Source organism: Myxocyprinus asiaticus, chromosome 34 (genome assembly GCF_019703515.2).
Source record: "Myxocyprinus asiaticus isolate MX2 ecotype Aquarium Trade chromosome 34, UBuf_Myxa_2, whole genome shotgun sequence".
Lineage (NCBI taxonomy): Eukaryota > Metazoa > Chordata > Actinopteri > Cypriniformes > Catostomidae > Myxocyprinus > Myxocyprinus asiaticus.
The window spans coordinates 34,586,213-34,613,547 of record NC_059377.1 but is presented as its reverse complement, the minus strand read 5'-3'; the positions used below and the strand labels follow the sequence as shown (position 1 = coordinate 34,613,547).

Here is a 27,335-nt window from a genome sequence, read left to right as displayed (position 1 = left end):
ATACAACTTCAGTAACATTTGAAGCAAATGACTTCCAAGCATACAACCAACTCCAAAGTGTGCATGTAGGTGTCAGCAATAATGCACACCTTTTAGATTTATGATATAATTAAAAAAAGAAAAATGTCCAGTTATATGTAAGCATTTCTATATTCATCAGTATTGTTATAGGCCTTGGTGTCGGGATCTGGATTTTATTTCGTGGAAAAGCGGATCAAGTTGGGTTCTGAACTCGCGACTACATTGGTACAGCTAGTAAAAACATGCACACCAAACCAGCCTTTTTTTCTTTTTTTTCTTTTTTAGATATGCAGCCAATAACCTACAAACAAGGAAGTCTTATGTAACCTCCACTCTTAGAATGATTGGCTAGAGGAGGAGCTGTCGATCAAGAACTAGTAGACCAATAGGTACGCAAAACGCCCCCCTGATTTACATGAAACTCTACTCACAAGTTTTGGAAAATCAAGCACAGAACTTGGAAACAAAAGCAAAGAAAAATACAGCGTAAGCATACAATTTTTTTTAAATATGAGCAAAATTGTCAGCGAGCACAAAAAACAATAATATAACCAAGGAAATCATGATTTTGTTTGCAATTCTGATGACTTTGCTTTAATTTTTTTGTTAGTTTTTTTGCAGCATATTTTAAATGTGTTTATACATTTTTGATTCATGCTTGTTATTTTTTTATCTGTGCTTATTATTTTGATTTATTATTTTTATTTATTTTTGCGCGTATATTTTTTTTTTTAATCTGTGCTTATTATTTTTTGATTCACGCTTATTATTTTGGGATCCGTGACCGCAATATATTTGGCGGGATTTTGATCTCATACTTTCCCTCTAGATCTCTCACTATATTTCGCAGTTACATTTGAGTCCACTGGGGGCGTTATGGATTAGTGTATAAGGAGACATGACAGCGTCTTCGTGTGCTTTCAAGCAAAGCCAAGTGTAGCAATACTTGTAATGTGTAGGCCTTTATCACAGTCCACGTGTCGTCACATTCGGCTCCGATTAGTAACGTAATCACACATCCGCCCATAGTTCTGTCCATGGACGATCGCCAGTTTTCATAAATAAATTAAACTAACATAGATGCTCTTGGCAGTAAACATGAACAATTTAAATAGTTTCTTTGTCTTAACACATCCATTTACCTTATGTATCATCTTCCCCTTTAAAGTATAATAGTGTCGGAGCAAGGCGATTATCAGGGCAAAGTTTTCCCGGTTCATGAGGAGCTGCGTGCTGTTCTGGTTACTCCCAGAGGATTATTGTGCTCAACTCAAGTCCGAAGAGACAGCATTTAAGTCTTTTAATGTAATTGTTTTCACTATTGAAGCTGTGACATTTTCATCTCTATTTTTTATTTACATTGCATTCGGTCGCCAGCAAACTCTTTTCCAACCATCACACTCAAACCGGGTGGACATACCTACACGTTAACAATGATTGAACCAGCTATTTTCTGTAATTGGACTCTGGGATGGAAATGTTTCTTTATTTGAACATTTTTAAATGGATCTTATGACATACCTGGAGATTATACTAAAAAGTAAGTACATGATAGCAATGTGATCTTTATCATTGCACATACACTGTGCAATCTTTCCTTGGATTATATGTTTTTTTTGTTTTTTTTTGTGATATACTATATACCCCAGTCTTGTTCAAATGCTCTTTAATGTGTATATGTACTCTTGTTTGTATTATATTCTTGCATTCCTCTAATAAAAAAAAAAAAACATACTTTTACTCTGTGAAGTGCTGCCTATCCACATACATACACTCCTTTAAAATCATAAAATTCATCAAATAATATGACACCGTTTTTCTTTGTTTCATCATTCATGAGTAATTATTGAAAGGTGAGGTAGGTCTCTGTAGATTAAGTATTTGATATTAATTGTACATTAAAAAGATCATAATTATTCCGCACAATGGGGACTGCCATTGAAATAGAATGCAGCGGAAGCTGTTTTACGCTACAAGGCGAAGCTTCCGCTGTGCAAACGCGGAAGTGTGATAAAGACTTATTGGTGTTCTGTTCTTGTTGGAGTCATGCATACCAACTGACAGCAATCTGTTTTTGTTGTGGAAAGAAAATGCAAAGCGGTACGAGAAACTCAGAAGCTTATCAGGCTGGTATGTGCATTAAATATCTGAACACGGGCAGAGTGGATTTTATAAAAAGCCAACTTTCACCAATTGTTTTTCTGAATAATAACATGTGAAATTATGAAAATGTGATGGTTTTATGTGTATTACCCTAATGCCATAAGTATTGGTATTTATGTAAGTTCCAGGTGAGTACAAATGGGTTTTACTGTTGTTTTTAAATTATTATATATTTTTTATATTTATGCATATTCATTTATTTCCTAAAAGAAAAATAGGTAAAGGTAGCTTATTTTTAAACCATTCTTTGTAACATTTGTGAATAAAACAAAATGTGTAATACTTGATATTTTTAACTGACATTTTAATTTACAAGTAACCGATTACTCATTTTTATTTTTATTTTTTTGGTTAGAGTACTCGACTACAAAATTACTTGAAAATGCCCATCCCTAATTTATACAGTATAATAAGAGTGTGTTTTTTATAGTGAAAATCAGGGGTATGAGTCTCAATATTACAACTCCTGTACTTAATGTTGATGTGATGTGTTATAGAGACGGTTCACAGAAAAATGTATATGCTGCCATTATTTACACACCCTCATGTTGCTCCTAACCCGTATGACTTTCTTTCTTCTGTGGAACACAAAAGGAGATGTTAGGCTCAGTCGCAATTCACTTTTATTGCATTTTCTTTCTCCATATAATGAAAGTGAATGGGGACGGAGGCTGTCATACAGATGTCATTCTCCTTTTGTGTTCCATGGAAGAAAGAAAGTCATATGGGTTTGTAACAACATAAGGGTGATTAAATGGTGACAGAATTTTTATTTTTGTGTGAACTATCCCTTTAATGTGTTCTACATGTAAAACTTGTCTACATGTATAAGCCCATCGGAACCCATTTGTACCTCTGTCTGTGTGTAAAAGGCAACTGGTTACCATTTCATAAAATAATTCTCTCACCATCTCCAACTAGCTGTAGTAGGGCAAGATCTAGTGGCCGCTTCCAACGTGAGTTTTTGTGTAAGGCAATGCCGTATCCTGTTGTAGCAAACACTTTGCCAGAGCCGATGGTCATCACTTTGCAGCCTTCATCCTTACGTGCCATGTAGTTCAAGACAGCTGCATCATATATGAATGCATCCAGTTTTCTGCAGAGAGAAAAGGGAAATGGCAAACAAAACATCAAGGCATGGGGGAAAATTAGTTTGAGAGACCAATTATCACTTTATTGATTGTTAAATGTTACATAGGTGGGGGGGAAAAAATCTTTAAGGAAAACCAATTCTGAAACTAAATTACTAAGTTCAGGCATGAAACTCTGAATAGCACAAACTGATAGGTTCTTTTAACTTGTTATCTGTTAGCCAATCACCTAGCTCGCATGTTATATGTCAAGAAAATCAGCTAACATGATGTAAGCTGATAGGTCCTTTGATATGTAATCAGGTAGCCAATCAACTTGCATACTCTTTTTACCTGACATTTAAATTTGCTCAGTTTGCAAGCCGGTTTCACTGCAGCGCGCTGTGAGTTTTCTCTGAAACCCACCACCTCCCCAGTTTTCACTTGTCTAGATCTGCTACATGGGGATTGTATCAATGTTTAATTGTGCAGCAGCATGCATACATGCTTGATGCAGCAGGTCTTGTGTTTTTCTAATCTGGCAAGACCAATATGGTATCAATATGTCATACCCACATTAACATATGAAATCTTTCCGAGAGTTGTCAGTACTGAAATAGAGATTGAGTACTCAGTGAAGCCAATTAAAGTCTCCATGTACTGGTTTGAAAAGCGTAGTGGGCTTGGAGCCTTTAGTTTATATTACAACCAAGAACAAGTTTTACTACTTCTATAGCTAACCAGAAGTTTGTGGTGTTCAGGGGAGGAACATTCTTATTCTAATGAGCATTTAATTGGACAAATTGAGTGGGTGCAGTATAAGTCGTAAATATTTTTGTTCCATATTCCCAGGAGAGAGAGAACGTAAAACCACTGGTCAAACCATTTAAATTCTGGTATAACTAAATGCTATCATTTTACCCCAGCAATTAACAAATTTACAATTTAAAAGTTTACACCTCAAAATGTAGTGATAAAAAAGTAAGTTGATAAAGAAAAGGAAATAAGAAGCTACTAAGGTTGCATAAATTAGGCTAAGGTACACAGCTACTTCATGCATGCAAAGGTTTTTTTTTTTTTTTTTTTTTTTTTTAGGCGAATAATCAAAAACCTCTTGTGTTTTCTGAGGCATGTCTTGTTTCCTTGCCATAAATGTGATAATATATGCACACAAGCACTTTACTGAATATCTGCAGAGAATGCTGGTATTGTCTGGCTGCTCACTTGGTGGAAATGGGCAGCATACAAGAGGACTAATTTGTGCAAGTATCGGTCTTTAAATGAGCCCTGTGTAGATCAAAACCATCAGAAATTGGCATATAGCCCAAAAAAAAAACACACACACAAAAAAAAAAAACTTCCATGGTGAAGATTAGTTATTGAGTGACAATTTTGATGTGTGATTTTTTTTTTTTTTTTTTTTTTTGGTATCATGTTTCTTCATTCCTTCTGTATTTTAAATTACATTTTGGCCCTCAGAGTGAAAATGTTTTGGCGTCCCAGTTATGCAGAAGCATTGTATTGAAATGGTGTTGTGATTTTTGCCTGTTTTTATTAGACAAAATAGTAGAAACTGAGAGGAAATTACAGGAGAAAGAGAGGAAGAATGGGATCAGGGAACAACATTGCATACCACTCTGAAATCTCTGCCACCAGCATAGTCACGATAGCTCAACGTGCCATTAGGGATTTTAACAAACCGGCAATCAAACTTAAACTTTTCTCCAGGGGATAAAATGTGTGGGGAAAAAATAAATAAATAAAATAAAATAAAATAAAAATTCACTCTCTTGATTTGTTTCCTGTACACAACAATAAAACATTTACAATAAAAGGGGGGAAAAGTACATTGCTATACCTTTTCAGAAGTCAGAAGGAAGCATATTGGTCATACCATATAAGAGTTCGAGCTTGAAGTATGTGCACCAATATGTCTCTTATCTTTGATCATATTTTTCCCACCTTGTAACATGCCAACATCTTCGCAGCCAAAACCCATACTGACAGCTTATTACTGACTTTTCGTTTGGCTACTCTTGAACATCTTGCTAAGCACACTTTGAGGTTATTAACGAGCTTGACTTGGCCCTCAAAGACCAGCCAGAACCACATTAGCATTCAAGGTGGCAGGTTTTGTCAGAAGTGTTATATCCAACAAAATAGAGCCCTTGGGGGAAAATGAGTCCCACATTTCAGTGAAGGCAAAGCCAAAAGATTAGAACACACAAAGACAGGTGTTTGATAGTGAAAAATTCTGGCCCACAGTGTAACACAACTGAAATAGGGAGACAGTAAAAGCAGTATGTAGGCTGTCGTGGAAAACACAAGTGCCTTTGAATATCAACTATGACTGAGTTTGAAACCTAGCTTGTTGACTTATGGGCCGGTGGCCCTAATTTACATTCAGTGGAGTGAAAGTTAAAGTCTCCGTCATTGCAGAAGGGAGGTGAGCAGGTGACTATTGTTACACAAACCAAGTGCTCATGACAGATTCTTTGCGAGAAATTACGAAGACTAAAAGTTGGGATTCTACATTCAAATAGGGAAGCATAACAGCTTTTTGTTTTTTTGCAATGCATATTCATGCCCTTTGTATGCATAATGCAGTGACTTCAGCATTAGATAGTATGGTCATAGACACACACACACACACACACACACACACTCTCTCTCTCTCTCTCTCGTGCACATAGGCCGTCTGAATGTTGATCCAAGGACAGAGAGGCAGTGTTACTGACATCACAGTGCTATTTAATAATTATGGATCCATCACTGCGTCTTATTATGCAGAGAAGCTAATGTATAATAGACAACTGTAGAAATGCTTGATTCTGTAATTAAATGCTACCAGATGAAAAATGTAATGATATAAAATCAAATGGCCTTTGTATAATGATGACAAAGTCTAAGTTTTAAAAGTTTTCTTCTAAACTACTGTACACAAAGGGGTGTCAAGAGACTAGACTTGGCACTTAAAAGCAACATCACAAAAGCAACATTCTACCATTGACTGAACAACTTCAATATGCGATGCCTTTAAGCTGATGCCACTTCACCTTTGCTCAGAATTTTTGCTCACTACAAACTAAAAAAATATTTGGTACTACTTTAAAGCAGGTGTCATGGTACATTTGCATAAATTTAAATGTATTCATTTAGCAGATGCTTTTATCCCAAGCTAAATACAAAATGAGGAAGGATACAACATAAGCAATTTATCTTAAGGAGACAGTAACACAAAAAGTGCTGCATTACAAAGTTGCAATTGCATAAGAAAAGGCCAAGATAGAGGTTAGAGTGCAAAAGTATATATATATTTTTTTAATTATTTGTATTTTTTATTGAGAGTATGGTAAAGTGCTCATGATAAATTTGTGTCTTCAGCCATTTTTTGAAGACAGAGAGGGAGTCTGCTTCACGGATATAATATAATATAATACATAGGTTGAAGTGACCTATCAAAAAAAGTCTGAATGGAACTTGTACATTAAGCTATATATGAATAGTAGAAATAGAAAAGTATAGAGAAAAAGAAGAAGAATACAAAAGTATTAGAGATGTATTGCGAGCACTGCATAGACAAGTTAAAAGAGAACTGTGCTGTGGAAGCAGAATTCCCTGCTGAATCCTTGGTCCATCCAGTGACATCACACCAATGGATGTAAGTCTATCGTCACACCCTTCTTCGAAATGGAGATGAAAAGTGACAGCCAACAAAATAATTAACACCTCTTTACACTAACACTAACACCATTATGTCACCCACATCCATCAGTTACTTGTGAGCATATCTGTTTTCCCCATTGCTTAAAAGATCATCTTGATTTGCTGGGACACAACACATTTGTGTTCTGATTTAGGGCCAGCATTAAAGCTTGAGTTTGAGGCCTGTATTTTTTGAGAGCTTTTTCGTTTACCAAGTTAGCTATGCAAAACACTACACTATAGATATATGCATATACAGTACATCTATATAGATGTCTAAAAATTACGCAAATACAGTGGTGGCCAAAAATATTGGCACCCTTGTTAAATATAAGCAAAGAAAAATAGGTCTTTATTGTTGATCCTTCTGATCTTCAATTTAATTCACAAAAATATATCCTGTAAAGGTTATCAAACAATTGCAAACACAACACAAGTTATCAAAAAACAAATATTTTTGTCAAATAAGTGTGTGGGCACCCTTTTATTCAATACTTTGTGCAACCACCCTTTGCCAAGATAAACAGCTCTGAGTCTTCTCCTATAATGTATAATGAGGTTGGAGAACACGTGACAAGGGATCTGAGACCATTCCTCTATACAGAATCTCTCCTGATCCTTCAAATTCCGAGGTCCACATGGTGGACTCTCATCTTCAGTTCACCCCACAGGTTTCCTACGGGGTTCAGGTCAGGGGACTGGGATGGCCATGGCAAAACCTTGATTTTGTAGTCAGTGAACCATTTTTGTGTTGATTTTGATGAGTGTTTTGGATAATTGTCTTGCTGGAAGATCCAACCAGGGCCCATTTTAAGCTTTCTGGCAGAGGCAGACAGGTTTTGATTTTTTTTATCTGTTGGTATTTGATAGAGTCCATGATGCCATGTATCCGGGGGTTAAATTGGGCTGGTATGGTCCGGAACAGCATTCCGGCACCTTCGATTTAAAAAAATAAATAATATATATATATATATATATATATATATATATATATATATATATATATATATATATATATATATATATATATATATACACATATATATACACATATACATATATATATATATATACACACACACACACACACACACACACACACACACACACTTGTTTGTCGATCCATCCCATTTATTGTATTCTTTGATGCAGTTTTTGTTTAATCCCCTTGACACATTCCGTCTCTATTTAGCGAGTATACATGTTCAAAAATATTTCAAGCTCATTATGCTTCAGTCTAGTCAGTTGTGGACGCTGGTAGAGGCAGCATATTCGAAAGCGGCACCAGACCACGCGGCCCTGCATAGATGTGCATTCCACTTCTGTACCGCGCCGTGGTCCGATCTCTGATTCATAGGAATCACATAATATCGAATCAACTGCTCACCCATTTCTTAGATACACTGATATGTAGTAGCGATTTGCTTAGTTTTGTTAAAAAGCTGAATACCTGAAGGGGTTTTGAATCAGGAATCAATCACATCCAAAGCAACATCAAATCAAAATATCATATGCCTACAACTTAGACCACTCGACCAACACACTGTAAAAGGTTTCACTGTTATTTGTATATTGATGTGTACTCCATTTTTGTTGATGCAGCATTTATTTTAATTTTAGAATTTTGTTCTAGAAAATATACAGTGGGATTCACTATAGTGAAAAGGCTTCTTCATGAGGCAGTGAAGAATTTTAAACTCTTACAATTTAATGCAAATATTTTCATTACCAATTATATATTATCAGAAATACAATTTGAGTTAAAGGTAGTTGTGCAGAAGGTGTTTGTTTCCCCCATTAAGAACAATGTGCATTTTCTTTTAAATTGTAACATTAGATATAAATTTAGCAGGTTTTATAAGATGACTCCCAACAGGCAAGAAGGTACCTTGTCCCAGCTGTCATCTGATTTTTATAAAATGTATAAAATACATGTGATAATATTCTTAATTTTTTTTTGTTTGTTTGTTTTGTTTTTTTTGGTCATCTACTAAACCAAGATTTCAATGTAATTATGTATTTTCACAATTAAGTTGAATAATGACATACATAAATAATGATAGACCAATCATTAAAACAGAATCCCAGTCAAATCGACTCATCTAAAAGAAGAAACTTCTATGAATTACACACCAAACAGGCCTATTAATAAATTCATATTTAGACACCCATTTATTTTATTAAAAGGGGGAGGGGGGGATTCTTAACATCTCCAGTTGATTGGAACCTAGTTATTGCCCTGATGGTGGAAATAGGTATTTTCAATGCTTTAGCTATTTTCTTATAGCCATTTTCCATTTTGTGAAGCTCAACAACCTTTTGCCGCACATCACAACTTTATTGTTTGGTCTTACCCATTGTGATAGATGGGTAAGGGAATTTGGCTTGTGTGCTACTTCATATTTATAACCCTCTGAAACAGGAAGTCATGGCTGAACAATTTCATGTTCCTAGTCACCCAGATGTACTAAAATGTTTTAAATGTGAATGGGAATATACTTCAGACTCATAAGAATTTCTAGGGGTGCCAATAATTGTGCCACACTATATATATATTTGACAAAAATATTTGTTTTTTGATAAAACTTGTGTTGTGTTTGCAATTGTGTTAACTCAGCAAAAAAGAAACGTCCTCACTTACAACTGGTTTTATTTTCAGCAAACTTAACATGTTTAAATATTTGTAAGACATACAACAACAACTAAGACATAAACTGAACATGTCTGAACACAGACATGTGACTAACAGAAATGGAATAATGTGTCTCTGAACAGGGGTGGGGGGGGGTGGGGGGTCAAAACCAAAAGTAACAGTCAGTATCTGTTGTGGCCTCCAGCTGCATTAAGTACTGCAGTGCATCTCCTCCTCAGGGACTGCACCGGATTTGCCAGTTCTTGCTGTGAGATGTTACCCTGCTCTTCCACCAAGGCACTTGCAAGTTCCCGGACATTTCTTGGGGGAATGGCCCTAGCCCTCATCCTCCGATCCAACAGGTCCCAGACGTGCTCACTGGAATTGAGATTCAGGCTCTTTGCTGGCCATGGCAGAACACTGACATTCCTGTCTTGCAGGAAATCATGCACAGAATGAGCAGTATGGCTGGTGGCATTTTCATGTTGGAGGGTCATGTCAGGATGAGCCTGCAGGAATGGTACCACATGAGGGAGGAGGATGTCTTCCCTGTAACGCACAGCACTGAGATTGCCTGCAATGACAACAAGCTCAGTCTGATGATGCTGTGACACACCGCCCCAGACCATGACGGACTCTCCACCTCCAAATCCATCCCGCTCCAGAGTACAGGCCTCGGTGTAATGCTCATTCCTTCAACGATAAACGTGAGTCCGACCATCACCCCTGGTGAGACAAAACCGTGACGTCTTTTTGCCAGTCCTGTCTGATCCAGTGAAGGTGGGTTTGTGCCCATAGGCGACATTGTTGCCGGTGATGTCTGGTAAGGACCTGCCTTACATCAGGCCTACAAGCCCTCATTCCAGCCTCTCTCAGCCTACTGCAGAGAGTCTGAGGACTGATGGAGGGATTGTGCATTCCTGATGTAACTCGGGCAGTTGTTGTTGCCATCCTGTACCTGTCAGGCAGGTGTGATATTCGAATGTACTGATCCTGTGCAGGTGTTGTTACACGTGGTCTGCCACTGCAAGGACGATCAGCTGTCCTTCCTGTCTCCCTGTAGTGCATCTCACAGTATGGACATTGCAATTTATTGCCCTGGCCACATCTGCAGTCCTCATGCCTCCATGCAGCATGCCTAAGGTAAGTTCACACAGATGAGCAGGAACCCTGGGCATCTTTCTTTTGATGTTTTTCAATATTTTGTGTGACCTTAATTGCCTACCGTCTGTAAGCTTTTAGTGTCTTAACGACCGTTCCACAGGTACATGTTCATTAATTGTTTATGGTTCATTGAACAAGCATGGAAAACATTGTTTAAACCATTTACAATAAAGATCTGTAAAGTTATTTGGATTTTTTACAAAAGTATCTTTAAAATACAGTGTCCTGAAAAAGGGACATTTCTTTTTTTTGCTGAGTTTACATTAGAGGATATATTTTTGTGAATATTTTGAATGAAAGATCAAAAGCATAAACAATAAAAACATATTTTTCACAGCCTTCTTTGCTCATATTTACCAAGGCTGTCAATAGTTTTGGCCACCACTGTATGTATAAAAAAGGTGGTGGACAGCCTTACTCAAACTTTGGAGTGTTCTGGAATTAAAATGAGGATGCAATAGGTCGGTTCTCAGTTAAGTACTTTAAGGGATAGTTTACTTAAAAATAACATTCTCTGATTATTTATTCTGCCAAGCAATTTGGTGCATTCATATTTAATTAAATTGATGTGCAGTTACAGTTAGGCATACATCAACTATTGTACATCGTAACATTCTGTTTTATATTGCAACAATAGTCATTATAGACTCACCCAGTTTTAAGGTTGTCAATGGCCTCTTCTACACCTCTCTGATTATTCCGCACCATATACTGATGCATGCTGGGGTAGTTGCTTCGTATATTCTCCTCTGTACTCCCATTCGGGACAGTGCCAAAGCGTAAAGGAGGATACTGCTCTGTGGGCTGCTGGAACTGAAAAAAACAGAGAAGCATTAGGCTTCTGAAAAATTAGATCACAGTTTAGGCCACTCAAATTTGGCTAACTATGATGGGAAACCCCAAAGAAGAAAAAAAAGAAAGAAAGAAAAAAAAAGAAAAAGAGTAAAAAGAAAGAATTAAATTATTGTTCTGCGATTATAAACCAATAATTTATTTGCATAATTTGGCCTACACTGTCCCACAAAAACAAAGACATTCAAACACATTTGAAAAGATTAATGGCGTGCATCCAGACATCCATGTTTTTGTTTATTGTTATGAAACTATGATTTCAGCTTTTGCAACAAGCAATTTATAAACACGTATGCCGTGCCTTAGATCAGTTTTGTCCAGCATGTGCTAGTCTCGGCCTCAAACAGCATGCCCACAGTCTGTTCACTGACCATCTCATGCTAAATTCAAACAAAAACAGCAAGTGTCCAATCTGATGAGCTGAATTATAGCCACTACACAACTAACGGGAGTCAGGGTGCACAGGTTTTTATCAGTCTGCCAGGAAATAAAGGTACCAGGCAGCTGTAATGAGCACCTCTGAGGAAGAACTAATCACTGGATTTGCCAAGTTTGCAAGGTTCATGACATCAAATATCTTGTGTTTTATTGTTGTTGTTGTTGTTGTTGTTGACACAATTAAAAACAAATTAATTAGGCTAGATATACACAAGCATAACAATATTCTGAGTATTATCTGAAATAATCATTACTTATTACTTTTGAACAGACACAAAATCTGATTACAAATTCTACACATATTTTGAGCTATCAGATTTACCCACCACTAAACTGAACATAAAAATCAGATCAGACTTTATGCCGATAATTAAAAGTCTGGCTCTTCAGACTAATGCTTCATTCATGTGCTATTGGAATTATCCTACTTCTCACTTCTGAATTCGTAATTACGATTACATTACGTTCAAGTTCTTTGTTGCCAGAAAGAAAAGGAAACATGGAGGACGCCAGGTTCATTGTTGCATATTTCTTGGGGAACTCTTATTATGACACTGTAATATGTGTTTGTCTCCTTGCTTTGCTTACTATAATAGAATTTTGGTCAAATACATGCTATTTTCTTTGTAAAAAAATTCACAATATGCATCAAATGGTTACGGATATATAAATGTATATGACCAAACCAAAATGTATACAGAAACCATACTCTCCCCCACCATGTTGAAAGTTTACATCTCCTCCTAACTTAAAATTACAGTATATGCCCTAGTTGCTGAGTAGTTATGTTGGAAGGGGCATGTTGACGTGAAATAATAGAAAACAATGATTTTGAAAAGTTATTTCAATTTCAGTGCTTTATTTCAATAATATGATTGTTATATATGACAGTCGAGTAATGACTCACTCTTTGCGGTTTGTTTCAATGTGTAATAATATGCTAGATTACATTTTAATTAATACATCTTATAGGTTGTGTAAAATTAATGCATGTGTGTTAAGTTATGCTGATTTACTGGTACAGCAAAAAAAAAAAAAAAAAAAAAAAAAAAAGATTTTGCCGTTGTTCATTATGTATTTGTTTAAGTCTGGTATCTTCCCTATTTTGTTTCTAACTTGAATGCATGACATGTTGTAGTAACGAATGCCAGGTATGCCAGGTCCACTTGAAGGCAGCATTATCTCAGAATTTTTCCCAGTCATAATTACAATTCATGTGCAACTTCTAAGTAGGAAACTCATTTTTATGATAATTCCGATAGCACATGAAGGTAGCATAAGCATGTGCTAAATCATATATTTTGTTCTGGAATACCTAAATATAACAATTAACTGAATCATTACACAAGTATAAAATACAAACATGCAAATATTTAATTAGACCTAATAAATGATGCATCAGCCTGAAAAGTCAACTAAAATATTTTTTTACAAAGATATATTTACTGTATATATGTATATATATTAATATTTATCAAACAAGATTCACCCATCACACATCATGCCTCTCTGTATATTAACGCAAGTCAAGTGCAACCACATGCAGTATCTTCATAAACTTAGTAATGGCTAAAATGGTGAAATTCTAAATTGCATAAGTCTTGCAATAGACAAATAAAACACAACTAATACAAATACACATATCCTTGTTTACCTTCTTATCACTGAGGCCAGAGACAGTGTCAATATACTCTTCTTGGATCATGAAGGCAGCTAGATTAGCAGTGTAGCTGGCCAGGAAGATGACAGCAAAGAAAGCCCAGACCAGCACCATAATCTTACTAGTGGTGCCTCTTGGGTTCTCCACCGGAACAGAGTTATTAAACACCAGAGCCCACAGCAGCCAAATAGACTTCCCTATGGTGAACTTTGAACCTCCTGCCTCTGGGGTTGGAAAACACAGGAAAGCAAAATGAGACATGGCTTATTATGACATAGATAGTGATAACAGGGAGTGTAAAGAAGACAAAAATAAGGCACATTAGAGAAGGAACATAGCTTGAGGTGAATTGTTGAACATTGTTTGATAAGGTAACACTTTACAATAAGGTTTAATTTATTAACATTAGTTAACATGAACTAACAATGAACAATACTTAAGCATTTATTAATCTTACTTAATGTTAGCTTCAGCATATACTAATACATTTTTAAAATCAAAAGTTGTGTTAGCTAACATTAGATAATGCACTATGAACTAACAATGAACAATTGTATTATTATTAACTAACATTAACAAAGATTAATAAATGCTGTAACAAATATATTGTTAATTGTTTATTCATGCAACTAATGCATTTACTAATGTTAACAAATGGAACCTTATTGTAAAGTGTTACCAATGATAATAGCAATCGGTTTGAGTTTAATAAACAAGTCCTTCATTGCTGATTGCATTCATAAAAGTGCCTTGAGCAAAACTTTAAAAGGTATTAAGCAACATACTCTTGCCACTTTGTAAGCTTCGGTTATATCCAACAGGGCTGAAGAACTCAAATATGAAGACGGTCACCGCCACAACCGTCAGACACATGACAAACATCATTACCCACACTGCTGGACTGTATGGCTCTACAATAGTGGAAGCAACATTTATGAAAAATTAATCGGACAATCCAAACATTGCTCATTGTTTACTAGAGCAGTGGTTTCCAAACTGGTTGCACCCTGGGGTGCTGCCATGACTGGCTAGGGGTGTAATGGAATCTCTGCACTGTTTAATATTTTAATAGCCACCGATGTTAAATGTACAGGCAGAGCCGAGTATCGACTCAATTCGCCACATGCGTGCTGTTTGACTACAGCCAGCTACTTTCAAACACTCACATATGTCTGCACGTGGTCTGTAGACATTATTCACAGTAGTGACATCTTTTATTTTTGATGGGAATGAAAACGAGGTTGTGAGGTATAGACTAACAGTCTCTTCAATGACATGCACTGTAAAGCTATCAAAGCTCTTACTGTAGTTCACATCTAATTTTCCACAAGTCATGTCATGTAATTTTTTTGTCTACTGAAATTTCTTGGAAAGATATGTTTTCAATGTTTCGTCAGCTGAACGTTCCAAAACAACTTTAAACCCATTCACGAGATGTCTATCCCTCAGAGTCTTGTATTCTCGTCAAAAATCAAAGATGGCGCTGCTGTGAATAAGGTCTGAATAAGTGCTTTTGTCTCACATTCAATGTAGCCGCGCTTGGACAGTCAAATGCACTTCTTGGCCAAAATGCCCCTTTTGACGTTATTATTTTAATGCTTTAAAGGGGTGCCGTAGTTTTAAAAAGTTTGGGAACCACTGTACTAAAGGATAAGTCTCAAAAAACTGTATAATTTGTTAGTATGCAAGAAAAAAAAACATCTAAACACAGAATAATTGTTTTGTTTGTTTTTTCATTTTACTTTACTTTTATTGAGAGAGGTAGTAAAGGGAAGGAAATTATGAGGAGAAGGGGGTAGGGGGGCAGAATCAAGAAATGCCACAAGCCAGACGAAAACTTGCCTGCAACATATCACATGCACTAAACACTAAGGCACAGCCCTGGCAAAAACATAATTTTTTTTGAAGAATCTTCTGTATGGTCAATGTGAATGATTTAATTTCTTTTGTTAAACACAAACAAAGATTTTTAGAAGAAAATCTCAGATCTGTAGGTCCTTTAAATGCAAGTGAATGGTGACCAAACCAGACCTTTCAAAAATCCAAAAATCATATTAAGGCATCATAAAAGTAATCAATATGACTCCAGTGTTTAATATGTCTTCTGAAGCGATGCAATCACTTTGAGTGAGAAACAGATAAATATTTAAATCAATTTTTACTAAAAATCTCCACTTTCACTTTTAGAATGTGAACATGAAAGTGGAGATTTATAGTAAAAATTATAGACTCATATTTATCTGTTTCTCACCTACACCTATCATATCGCTTCTGTGGACATAGATTTAACCACTGAAGTCATATGGATTACTTTTATCCTGCCTTTATGTGATTTTTGGAGCTTGAAAGGTCTGGTCACCATTTACTTGCATTGTAGGGACCTAGAGAGCTGAACTATTCTTCTAAAAATCTTCGTTTGTGTTCTGCAGAAGAAAGAAAGTCATACACATATGGGATGATATGAGGGTGAACGTGATTTTTGGGTGAACTTTACCTTTAAAAGATATGCTATATGATACAGTACATGCCACAAAAGTATATGAAGTTATATAAAGTCTGTGACACTATTCCCGTACCGAGGAAAGCAGATGGTGACACAGTGCCGTTGCTACGAGAGACCATGACACTGATGCCAGTCTCCACAAAAGGAACAGAGAACTCCACAACCTCTGACCTTTCTTCATTGATAGTCAGGGAGCCGATCGCCATGTCAGCCCGCCTGGACACCACCTGGTGGGGAAAGAGGCTATTAACACTTTAGAAACTGAGAAATGTTACCATCTCCAACAAGGTTGAGTGAATTTAACAGGTCTGTCAAGGTAGCTTGGTGTTATAGCTAACCTTAATAGCAAAACTAAAAAGTCTATATGAAAGTTATTTCGAATTTTGAAAACTTTATATCGGACAGTTATGTCACATTAATGTGACTCATGAATTTTATCCTCATTATAAAAGTTTAACCCCTAAAGAAAAAAGTCTTAAATAAATATATGAAGACTCCAGTCTTAAAAGCTTTCAGTAACCCATCTATTATCAAACACTTTCATTCGTGTAATAAATTAATCTTGGCTGACAGCAAATAGTGCATTTTTACAATAGCTTTGGTAAATGAAAACTATTGCTTTTGCGTGATGACGCATCTATGCATTTTAACATAAAGTAAGTCCAAGATAAGATAGCATAATCTAAACCAAAAATTACATGTACAATTTAAAAAGGTCATTTTCAAATGTTTATAATTGATATTGTAGAAAGATCACCTCAAAATAACAGCATCAGTGCCACAATTTAAGAACAAAAACTTGTGCAATTGAATTCAATAGACTTAGCAATAATAAATTCAAGGTGAACAAATAGTTGAGAGATAAAATGAGGGCCTGACCTCTCCAACCATCCCATTCCACTCTCCATTTATGTTCTTTCCATGTCTGCCATTGGTCACCAGATAGAGGTCATAGGTGAAGCCCACTATTTTAGCCAGGCGTTTGAGAACATCAATACAGAAGCCTTTGCAGCAGTGCTTCATGGATTGAATGCCCTCAACAACCATGCTGTAATTGAAAAGAAGAGATAGACAGACCAAAAGAAAGAGAAACAGAAAGGGGACAGCAACAAAAGAAAGAAATAATGAAGAGAAACCAAGCAAATGAAATGAAATGAACATCCCTGCATAGAATTCGGTGTCTTGTCACCCAAGGCAGCCACACATAATCTAGACTTAATCTATCACAATAAAACATAAAATTCTTAAAGACAACTGGCTGATTTGTTCCTCAATAGAAACTAGAGCTGTGATCAAACAGGAGTAGGTTATTGTTATAAATATAGTAGTTGGGGGAATCTCACAAACATATGTCTGTCAAATTCCACCACAAATTCAAAAGAGAAAAATAAGAAATAATATTTTGCTTTATATATATATATATATATATATATATATATATATATATATATATATATATATATATATATACACACACACACACACACACACACACACACACAGTTGAAGTCAGAAGTTTACATACACCTTAGCCCAATACATTTAAACTCTTGTCCTGACATTTAATCGTAGAAAACATTGCCTGCCTTAGGTCAGTTAGGATCACTACTTTATTTTAAGAATGTGAAATGTCAAAATAATAGTACAGAGAATGATTTATTTCAGCTTCTATTTCTTTCATCACATTCCCAGTGGGTCATAAGTTTACATACACTTTGTTAGTATTTGGTAGCATTGACTTTAAATTGTTTAACTTGAGTCAAATGTTTTGGGAAGCCTTCCACAAGATTCTCACAATAAGTTGCTGGAATTTTGGCCCATTCCTCCAGACAGAACTGGTGTAACTGAGTCATGTTTGTAGGCCTTCTTGCTTGCACACGCTTTTTCAGTTCTGCCCACAAATTTTCTATGGGACTGAGGTCAGGGGTTTGTTTTGGCCACTCCAATACCTTGACTTTGTTGTCCTTAAGCCATTTTGCCACAACTCTGGAGGTATGCTTGGGGTCATTGTCCATTTGGAAGACCCATTTGCGACAAGCTTTAACTTCAACTGATGTTGCTTCAGTATATTCACATAATTTTCCTTCCTCATGATGCCATCTATTTTGTGAAGTGCACCAGTCCCTCCTGTAGCAAAGCACCCCCACAACATGATGTTGCCACCCCCATGCTTTACAGTTGGGATGGTGTTCTTCGGCTTGCCAGCCTCACCCTTTTTCCTCCAAACATAACAATGGTCATTATGGCCATTTGTTTCATCAGACCAGAGGACATCTCTCCAGAAAGTAAGATCTTTGTCCCCATGTGCACTTGCAAACTGTAGTCTGGCATTTTTGGAGCAAGTGACCTTGCTGAGCAGCCTTTCAGGTTATGTCGATATAGGACTTGTTTTACTGTGGGTATAGATACTTGTCTACCTGTTTCCTCCAGCATCTTCACAAGATCCTTTGCTGTTGTTCTGGGATTGATTTGCACTTTTCGCAGCAAACTACATTCATCTCTATGAGACAGAATACGTCTCGTTCCTGAGCGGTATGTTGGCTGCGTGTTTCCATGGTGTTTATACTTGCGTACTATTGTTTGTACAGGTGAACGTGGTACCTTCAGGCATTTGAAAATTGCTCCCAAGCATGAACCAGAATTGTGGAGGTCCACAATTTTTTTTCTGAGGTCTTGGCTGATTCTTTTGATTTTCCCATGATGTCAAGCAAAGAGGCACCAAGTTTGAAGGTAGGCCTTAAAATACATCCACAGGTACACCTCCAACTGACTCCAATTAGCCTATCAGAAGCTAAATTTGGCTTGACATCATTTTCTGGAATTTTCCAAGCTGCTTAAAAGGCACAGTTACTGTACTTACATACTTATTGTATGTAAACTTCTGACCCACTGGAATGTGATAGTCAATTAAAAGTGAAACAATCTGCCTGTAAACAATTGTTGGAAAAATTACTTGTATCATGCACACAGTAGATGTCCTGAACGACTTGCCAAAACTATAGTTTATATATATATATATATATATATATATATATATATATATATTACACACACCCGGTCAAATGTTTTGAAACACTCATTCTTTATTATATATATATATATATATATATATATATATTTATTTATTTATTTTTTTTTTTTTACATTTTAGAATAATAGTAAAGTCATCAAAACTTTGGAATAACATAAATGGAACTATGGGAATTATGTTGTGACTAAACAAAATCCAAAATAAATCAAAACTGGGTTATATTTTAGCATCTTCAAAGTAGTCATCCTTTGCCTAGAATTTGCAGACATGTACTCGACATTTTCCCAACCAACTTCTTGAGGTATCACCCTGGGATGCTTTTTAAACAGTATTGAAGGAGTTCCCATCTATGTTGGGCACTTATTGGCTGCTTTTCTTTATTATTTGGTCCAAGTCATCAATTTCAAAAACCGGTAGTGTATATATACACACATACAGCGCATCCAGAAAGTATTCAGACCCCTTAATTTTTTTCACAATTTGTTATGTTGCAGCCTCATGCTAAAATGCTTTAAATTATTTCTTTTTTCACATCAATCTACACTCTATACCCCATTATGACGAAGCAAAAACCAGATTTTTGATAACTTTGCAAATTTATTAAAAAGAAAAAACTGAAATATCACATTGACATAAGTATTCAGATCCTTAACTCGGTACTTAGTTGAAGCACCTCTGGTAGCGATTACAGCCTCAGGTATTTTTGGGTATGATGCGACAAGCTTTGCAACCTGGATTTGGGGATTTTCTGCCATTCTTCTCTGCAGATCCTCTCAAGCTCTGTCAGGTTGGATGGGGACCATCAGTGGACAGCTAATTTCAGGTCTCTCCAGAGATGTTCGATTGGGTTCAAGTCCCAATCAAGTCAATCTTCGTTTCATCAGACCAGAGAACCTTGTTTCTCACAGTCTGAGAGTCCTTTAGGTGCTTTTTTATGCGTCTTGCACTGAGGAGAGGCTTCCGTCTGGCCATAAAGCCCAGATAAGTGGAGTGTTGCAGTGATGGTTGTCCTTCTGCCAGTTTCTCCCATCTCCACACATGATCTCTGGAGCTCAACCAGAGTGACCATCGAGTTCTTAGTCACCTCTTTACCAAGGCTCTTCTCCCCCGATTGCTCAGTTTGGCCGGGTGGCCAGCTCTAGAAAGAGTCCTGGTTGTTCCAAACTTCTTCCATTTAAGAATTATGGAGGCCACTGAGCTCTTGAGAACCTTCAATGAAACCATAAAAATGTTTGTAGCCTTCCCCAGATCTGTGCCTCAACACAATCCTGTCTCTGAGCTCTGCAGCAGTTCCTTTGACCTCATGGATTGGTTTTAGCTCTGATATGCATTTTCAGCTGTGAGACCTTATGTAGACAGGTGTGTGCCTTTCCAAATCATGTCCAATCAATTGAATTTACCACAGGTGGACTCCAATCAAAGTGTAGAAACATCTCAAAGATGATCCAGAGAAATGGGATGCACCTGAGCTAAATTTCAAGTGTCATAGTAAATGGTCTTAATACTTATGTCAATGTGATATTTCAGTTTATTCTTTTTTATAAATACATTTTCTAATTTAATGTCAATATGGTATGGAATGTAGATTGATGTGAAAAAAACAGAATTTAAAAGCATTTTAGTATAAGGCTGCAACATAAAATGTGAAAAAAAAAAAAAAAATTAAGGGGTCTGAATACTTTCTGAATTCACTGTATGTATATAGATATATATTACATACATGCACACACACACACACAAATTTATGTTGTAATGAAAATGTGGACACAATTAAATTAATTTGTTTTTTAAATAAATAGTTTTTTAATTCAAATAAATTCTGTTCAGTTCTTTGACATTTCTTCACATTACAGTAGGCTACTGAATTTAAGGAGAGGCATTTAATTGTTCTGAAAATCATGTAACAATGTAAAATATCATAATGGTATTAAAAATAGGCTTCATTTTCTTAATGTAAAATATAAATTGCAAATAAATAATTGTTTTTTCCCCAGACATTTCTTGACAGTTTTCATGAGATTTACCCAGGGGCTGTACGTAGACCAGGAGAAATTCTAACAATTCTCCATTTAAATAAGGTAAATGAAATAAAGTGCTCTAATACCGACCTGTCAATGTTCAACCACTTCCATTTCTATGTGCATGTCTAATGTATTTAAATTCAATCAGTACTAGCGACAGGAAGGGGAATTAATTCCCCTGGGGTAATGTGAATGTAATTCTCCACATCTGCATATTCACTTCCAAATTTGCCAAAGTGACAACCCAAAAGGTCGAACATTTCCAGTCTAAAAATCCAAAGACTGAACCTTGACCTGTTGTTGAGTGGGAGACGACACGGTACAGAGTCTCTGATGCAGGAGCCTGTTCCAGGTTCAGCAGGCTCTACGATGACAAACGGCCTCTCCTCCAGTGTGACAACACGCAAGTGCTGGGAATCGTCCAGAGGCTTGAGGAAGGGGCCGTAACGGGACCAGGGTGGATAACGCAGACGCAGCACTCCGTTCTCCCACCAACCTACCTACAATGGTATTGAGATGCCATAAAGTGGGACAGAAATCTTTCAGAGACCTCAGATGGATGCAAAGTGTATTGTTATGTTTTTTTAAATAAGTTAAATATTACAGACAGTGAGGGATTAGTGTTAGATGGGCATTTATATCTGGCATTCATACAGTAAGACAGTAACTGGATGTAGTCCCAGCTTTATTAAGTTAGAACCTTGGAGCTACAGAATGTCTAAATACCAAATAACATCTAAAATAACGTCTTTCCAGTAACCAAACCTATTTTGCCTTAGAACAAACATGTAAACCCAAACCTTTTAAAGCTCCTGAAACATGGCACTATCGTAAATTCTAATGGTTCCCGATCCCAATGGTTAACCATTTAATGTCAACAATTAAAGTGAACATGAAATCAAAGTTGAGCCTATTTACTTTTTTAATACCAATTAAAGGACTTTTTGTGCACGAATTATCTGTGCACATTATTCCATAGAAATTATTTTTATTTGTAATCTTTCATCAAAATGTAATAACTTGCTTCGCTTCTGAAACACCTTTACATTTCTGATGACATCACCAGTCCCTCTTATTTGTCAAACCCTCCCCTCAAACCAACTGGCTACATTCTGGTATGGAAAGCCCATTTTCACGATCTAATCACTTTTCACCCAGAAAATGCTATAAATTGTACTCTGAAATACAAAAGTAAAATAGGTTATTAATATTGTTTCGTGTTGACTTTACATTCTATAGAAAATTATGATAAAAATACATTTATTGGCATTCTGGCACACCAATGAATTATTAACTCTTTTCTTAACTCATTTGACAAACAATGCCTGAATAACCAAGACAAAAACATTTCTTGCCAAAATCTATTATTTCCCATTGCTTATTGGCATTTGCCAAAATGACTAGATGAGTCATTTTTAGAATTCATTTTATCATGGATTTAGAGTATTTAACAGGGGAAAGAGATTACAAACTGATCCTTTGATGGTTGATCATTTTTAGGCACAATAACCCAGTATACGTATGTACTTGTACTGAATATGAAAATCACAAGTCAGTGCTGTCAAAATATTTAAAATTTATAATAAAAGGCTTTTATCAAACAGCTTTGCAATTACAGTTCCATGAAAAGAGTAGAAAAGTGGGCTTTTGCACAATTTGTTGGCTTATATAAAACATATTTTACATTTAAAGAACTGAATTAATGTGACAGAGAAAAATGTACTGTAATGTAATGTAAATTTGCATATATTCATTCTTTGATTTACTTCAGACCCTCCTGCATGCGACACATGATTTAATTTCTAATGCATTCTTCACATTCGATTTATATTGAATTTAAATGGCAGGGCAAAATGGAAGCTCACTTGGGAGCTCAAAACCGCTAACAACAAGCGTGAATATCTAAATGCATTTAAGCATACTAATGGCTCCTCCCCTACCTCCTCCCAGCCTCTTCCTGCAGAGTAGGAGATAACATCCAGAAGCGGATTTGCCAGATAACCATCATTATTAAAGGAATAGTCCCGTCCAGATAGAGTTATGTTACTGAAGAACCTGCAAGAGGAGAAGAGAAAAAAAAGAGCAGGGTGAAAAAAAATGGAGTCTGAGTGAAACTGATAAAGAGAAGAGAGAGAGCAGACAGAGATAAAGAGTGATAGATGGGACTTCCATTAGTCACCTCTCCACTCTGGTTAGTGTGTGTGATTTGTGCTGAAAGCTTAAGGAACTCTAAAGTAAACCTCTTCTGTTGAACATTAAACGGAAATGACAACACTGATTCTCAATGACTATAAAAAAGAAATTAATTGATGAAAGAAAAGTGAAGGAATAAATCCAGAAGGAATAACTGGCTAAATAAATAACTGGCTTACTGAATGAATAAAATGGAAATAAAAAAATAATGTCAGTTTAAGGATGAACTTCATGAATTAATTAATTAATTAGGAAACAAGTAGAGAAAATCTGGATGGATGGATGGATGGATAAAAGTGTCTAAAAGATTAACTTCATGAACTTCACAAATTAATGAATAGGTATATGGATGGATGGAAAAAAAAAAAAAAAGGGAAGGATAGTGTCAAATATGAATTTCATGAAGAAATGATTCAGTAAAGAATGTAAAAAAACAGAAGTGGGTGGCTGGAGAAAGAACGACATGCCCAAAGGCACTGCAGCCATTGCTCTAACTGCGCTTTTTATCACACTTCCACATCGGAGGCAGAATGTTTTCAATATTCAGCATTCTGAGCTCTTAGGATGCCGCTGAGATGCTCTTGCTAGTCGCCATGACAACTAGAATCCTGAGATTAGCACTGAAACTCTGGAAAAAGAGGGACGCCAAACGTGAACGTCGCAACTGACAATTTTTTCCCATCCGCACGTGGGTGCAACTTCTCTCATCTCAGATTTTCTTTTCAGTGGCAATGCAGTAATAGCCAGAGAAAAAGACTCTTTCACTGGTCCATTTATTATTTTTGCCCATCATTTTACGGGACACTTGGCTCGTTTTATGAGATTTGTCTCATAAGTGTTGCTGCTTCTGTCTTGGGAGAAACTGTATTTGATATCTGATCCATAATTTATGTCAGGCTCTATATAAGAGATTATGTTCATTTCAAAGTGTTGGTCGGGATGACGGGTACGAAAAGCTTCTGGTTTAATGCCGTTTTATGCTGGTTTTATTACCGTTACTTGACACCTTATTTGAATTCTATTTTTATTGTTATTTGTTACTGCTTAATTATTAGCATTGTCTTTTTGTCCCTTGTCCCATACTTTGGCAATATTGTATGTAAACACAATCATGTCAATAAAGCACATTGAAATCGAAAAATGTAATTGAAATTAATGGCACTCTAAATGCATACTCAAACCTCACACAACACTTAAGAGAATCATGATCAAACCAAAGCACTAATATGTTACAAGGGATAGTTCACTCCAAAATGAAAATTCTGTCATCATCTACTCACCCTCATGTTCTTTCAAAACAATCTCAACTTCTTTCTTCCATATAACACAATAAGATACTTTAGACCGAATGTTAGGGACTGACAGCCTCAGTCACCATTTACTTTCATGCATCTTTTTTCCATACACTGAAAGTAAATAGTGACTGACATTGTTTTCCACAGATGAAAGAATGTCATGTAGGTTTGGAAAAACGTGAGGGTGAGTAATTTCGGGTGAACTATTCCTTTGAGGTACATTCATTGTAATCAAACCAAAGCACTAATATACAAGAACACCAATGTCATAAGCAACATATTTAATTGATCTCACACACATTTGAAGAGTGCAATGGAGAGTGTGAGAGTCTTAACAACCTGAGAGTCATTGTGAGACCTTGGCAATACCAGCACTCATTGCCCGATCTCTCGTTCTCTAGACCCCTGCAAGGTTGTCATAGCGACACAGCCATTGACATTACATGTGTTCCGCTAATGCCTTACATTGTGGGGTGAACAAACAACCTAAAGCACAGCACGTAGTTGAATACACATGTCACTCATGTCATCACAATGGAGACGAGAGAAAGAGAGATGAAGAAAAAGAGAGTGCTGGCATAACACATTGGAAACATAGCAGAGATGTACTGACATACAGAAACTGAAATAAAAAAGCCCGGAGACAAAAGGAAGAGGAAACGGAAAAAGTGTGAGACGCACATACTAACAGGATAAGAAGAGATGTGGAAAGAAAGGGATACAGAGCCAGAGGATATGAGAAGGAAGTGATGTTGTGAGAGTTAGCACACACCGATAGATTGAACATGGACAAAGAAAGAGAGGAAAGAGACAGAGAGATATGAATTAGGGAACAGAGAGGGGGAGTGTTTGAACATCGGAAACATTTAAGGGATTTTAATGTGTCCATTACAGCGGCATTAGTATGTTGATGAACAGATACATTGCCTTCTATTGCAACTGTGTATGTATGTGTGTGTCATAGAGAGAGAGAGTACTCAAAGCACTTTCAATATGGCTGTAAACACTAGAAATATGGTTACTCTATGGGTAAAGGTCAGAAAAAGTGAGAGAGAGGCTTAGTTTCAAAGCCTAGCAAGCTGCCTACATAGACAGCATTTTTGGGGATCTAAGGCATGCGCAAACTTTTCTTTAGAAATGAACACTCAGTTGGAATTGCCCAAAAATTCTGTCTAGGTAGGAATGTTTGAATATGCCTATGATGCTCAAAAATTCTGTCAAGCCCTCAGAGACCCAAGCACTGACATTGATGATTTATTTCCTTTTTGCCTCCTTAAAATGTTTTGAGGAAACCACTGATTATAAAAAAAAATCTTGTCAAAAAATCATTTTGTTTTGGGGTGAATTGTGTGGGACTTTAAAAATAATTGCAGTCAATGGAAAAATCTTGATTTTTAAGCATACTTTTCTTTGGGGTGATTTCTGTGTGACAAGCTGTGACATTCAATATGCAGATTTTTCCCACCAGAACTGTTTTTGCGACACAGTTCAGAGTGTCAGCTACTATGTGTTTTATTTATTTATTTATATACCATTTTTAATAAAAAAAATGTTTTGTTTATTTTGTTTTCACTTTACATGGAGTGTCTTTTCACTGTTATGTAGATGACACTCAAATGTATTTGCAGTTGAAACAGTTTTTTTGAATCCTTATTTGCCTGCCTTTCTGACATTAAATCTTGGATGTCCTTACATTTTTTAAACCGTAATGGGTCTCATTCATGAAACACAAGCAGAACAAATTTTTGTGTAAATTGTTCGTAAAGCCGTTCTTACGTAAATTCTCGGATTCATGAAAGTTTTCGTATGTTCAAAACATTAGTTAGTACGAACAAAATTTACACCTGCTCCCAACCACGTCTAAATCGAAAGACATCCGAATGTTTTGTATTCTTTTTGACAAACTGCCATAACTACATTTTGATAGAAGTGAAATTAAATAAGTAATGAAAACAATTAAGAATAATTAAACGAGTGAAATTAAACATACAAAATAACATAAATGAGGGGAATTTTTTTTAAAACCATATACTTAAAGCTACACTATGTAAGATTGTTTTGTTAGAAATAAACAATTTCAATAATGCATGAGTACAACAGCAATGCATCTTCCAAACCATGTTTTTGCCTCACTATGGTAAGCCTTAAATAATGATTGATATTTTAGAGCTGTCGGGATGGATTTGGCGGGAAACTGTATACTTCCGTCATTCGTCCATGCGTGTTTACATCATGTCAGTAAAGAAAATATGGTCCAGCTTCTACACCGCATGTAAATGTGCACTGACAGGTGTGGTAGTAGTTCGAAGCCGAAAGCTTGTAGCCACAACAAATGAGCGACATTGACCACAGATCATTCAAAAAGACAACCCTCTGTGGAATCACCCGTTCTCAAAATAAAGAATCCTCAAACCGAGAAGAGTCTGCAAGCAAAAAGGAAAAGCGACAGAGCCCATAATAAAACACGAAACAACATCGGATTGGCTTTTCAGAGCTGGCAACAACTGAGACCTTAAAGGATTTAAAACCGATCCAGAGATGGAGTTTTTTTGCTGGACAGCAGGTAAAATATTTTATCGGACCAATA

General features: G+C 36.2%; 1 protein-coding gene across 1 annotated transcript in view; it reads right to left on the bottom strand.

Moving 5' to 3' along the window:
• Nucleotides 1–27,335, bottom strand: part of LOC127424984 (glutamate receptor ionotropic, NMDA 2D-like) — a 57,854-nt gene that overhangs the window by 6,423 nt on the left and 24,096 nt on the right. The window contains exons 4-11 of the mRNA XM_051670555.1: nt 23,201–23,315; nt 21,555–21,760; nt 17,088–17,256; nt 16,282–16,435; nt 14,491–14,616; nt 13,700–13,929; nt 11,408–11,568; nt 3,093–3,280 (exon numbers count right to left, since the gene is read on the bottom strand). Coding sequence (XP_051526515.1) covers nt 3,093–3,280; nt 11,408–11,568; nt 13,700–13,929; nt 14,491–14,616; nt 16,282–16,435; nt 17,088–17,256; nt 21,555–21,760; nt 23,201–23,315 — 1,349 coding nt within the window. The remainder of the gene's footprint in view (nt 1–3,092; nt 3,281–11,407; nt 11,569–13,699; nt 13,930–14,490; nt 14,617–16,281; nt 16,436–17,087; nt 17,257–21,554; nt 21,761–23,200; nt 23,316–27,335) is intronic.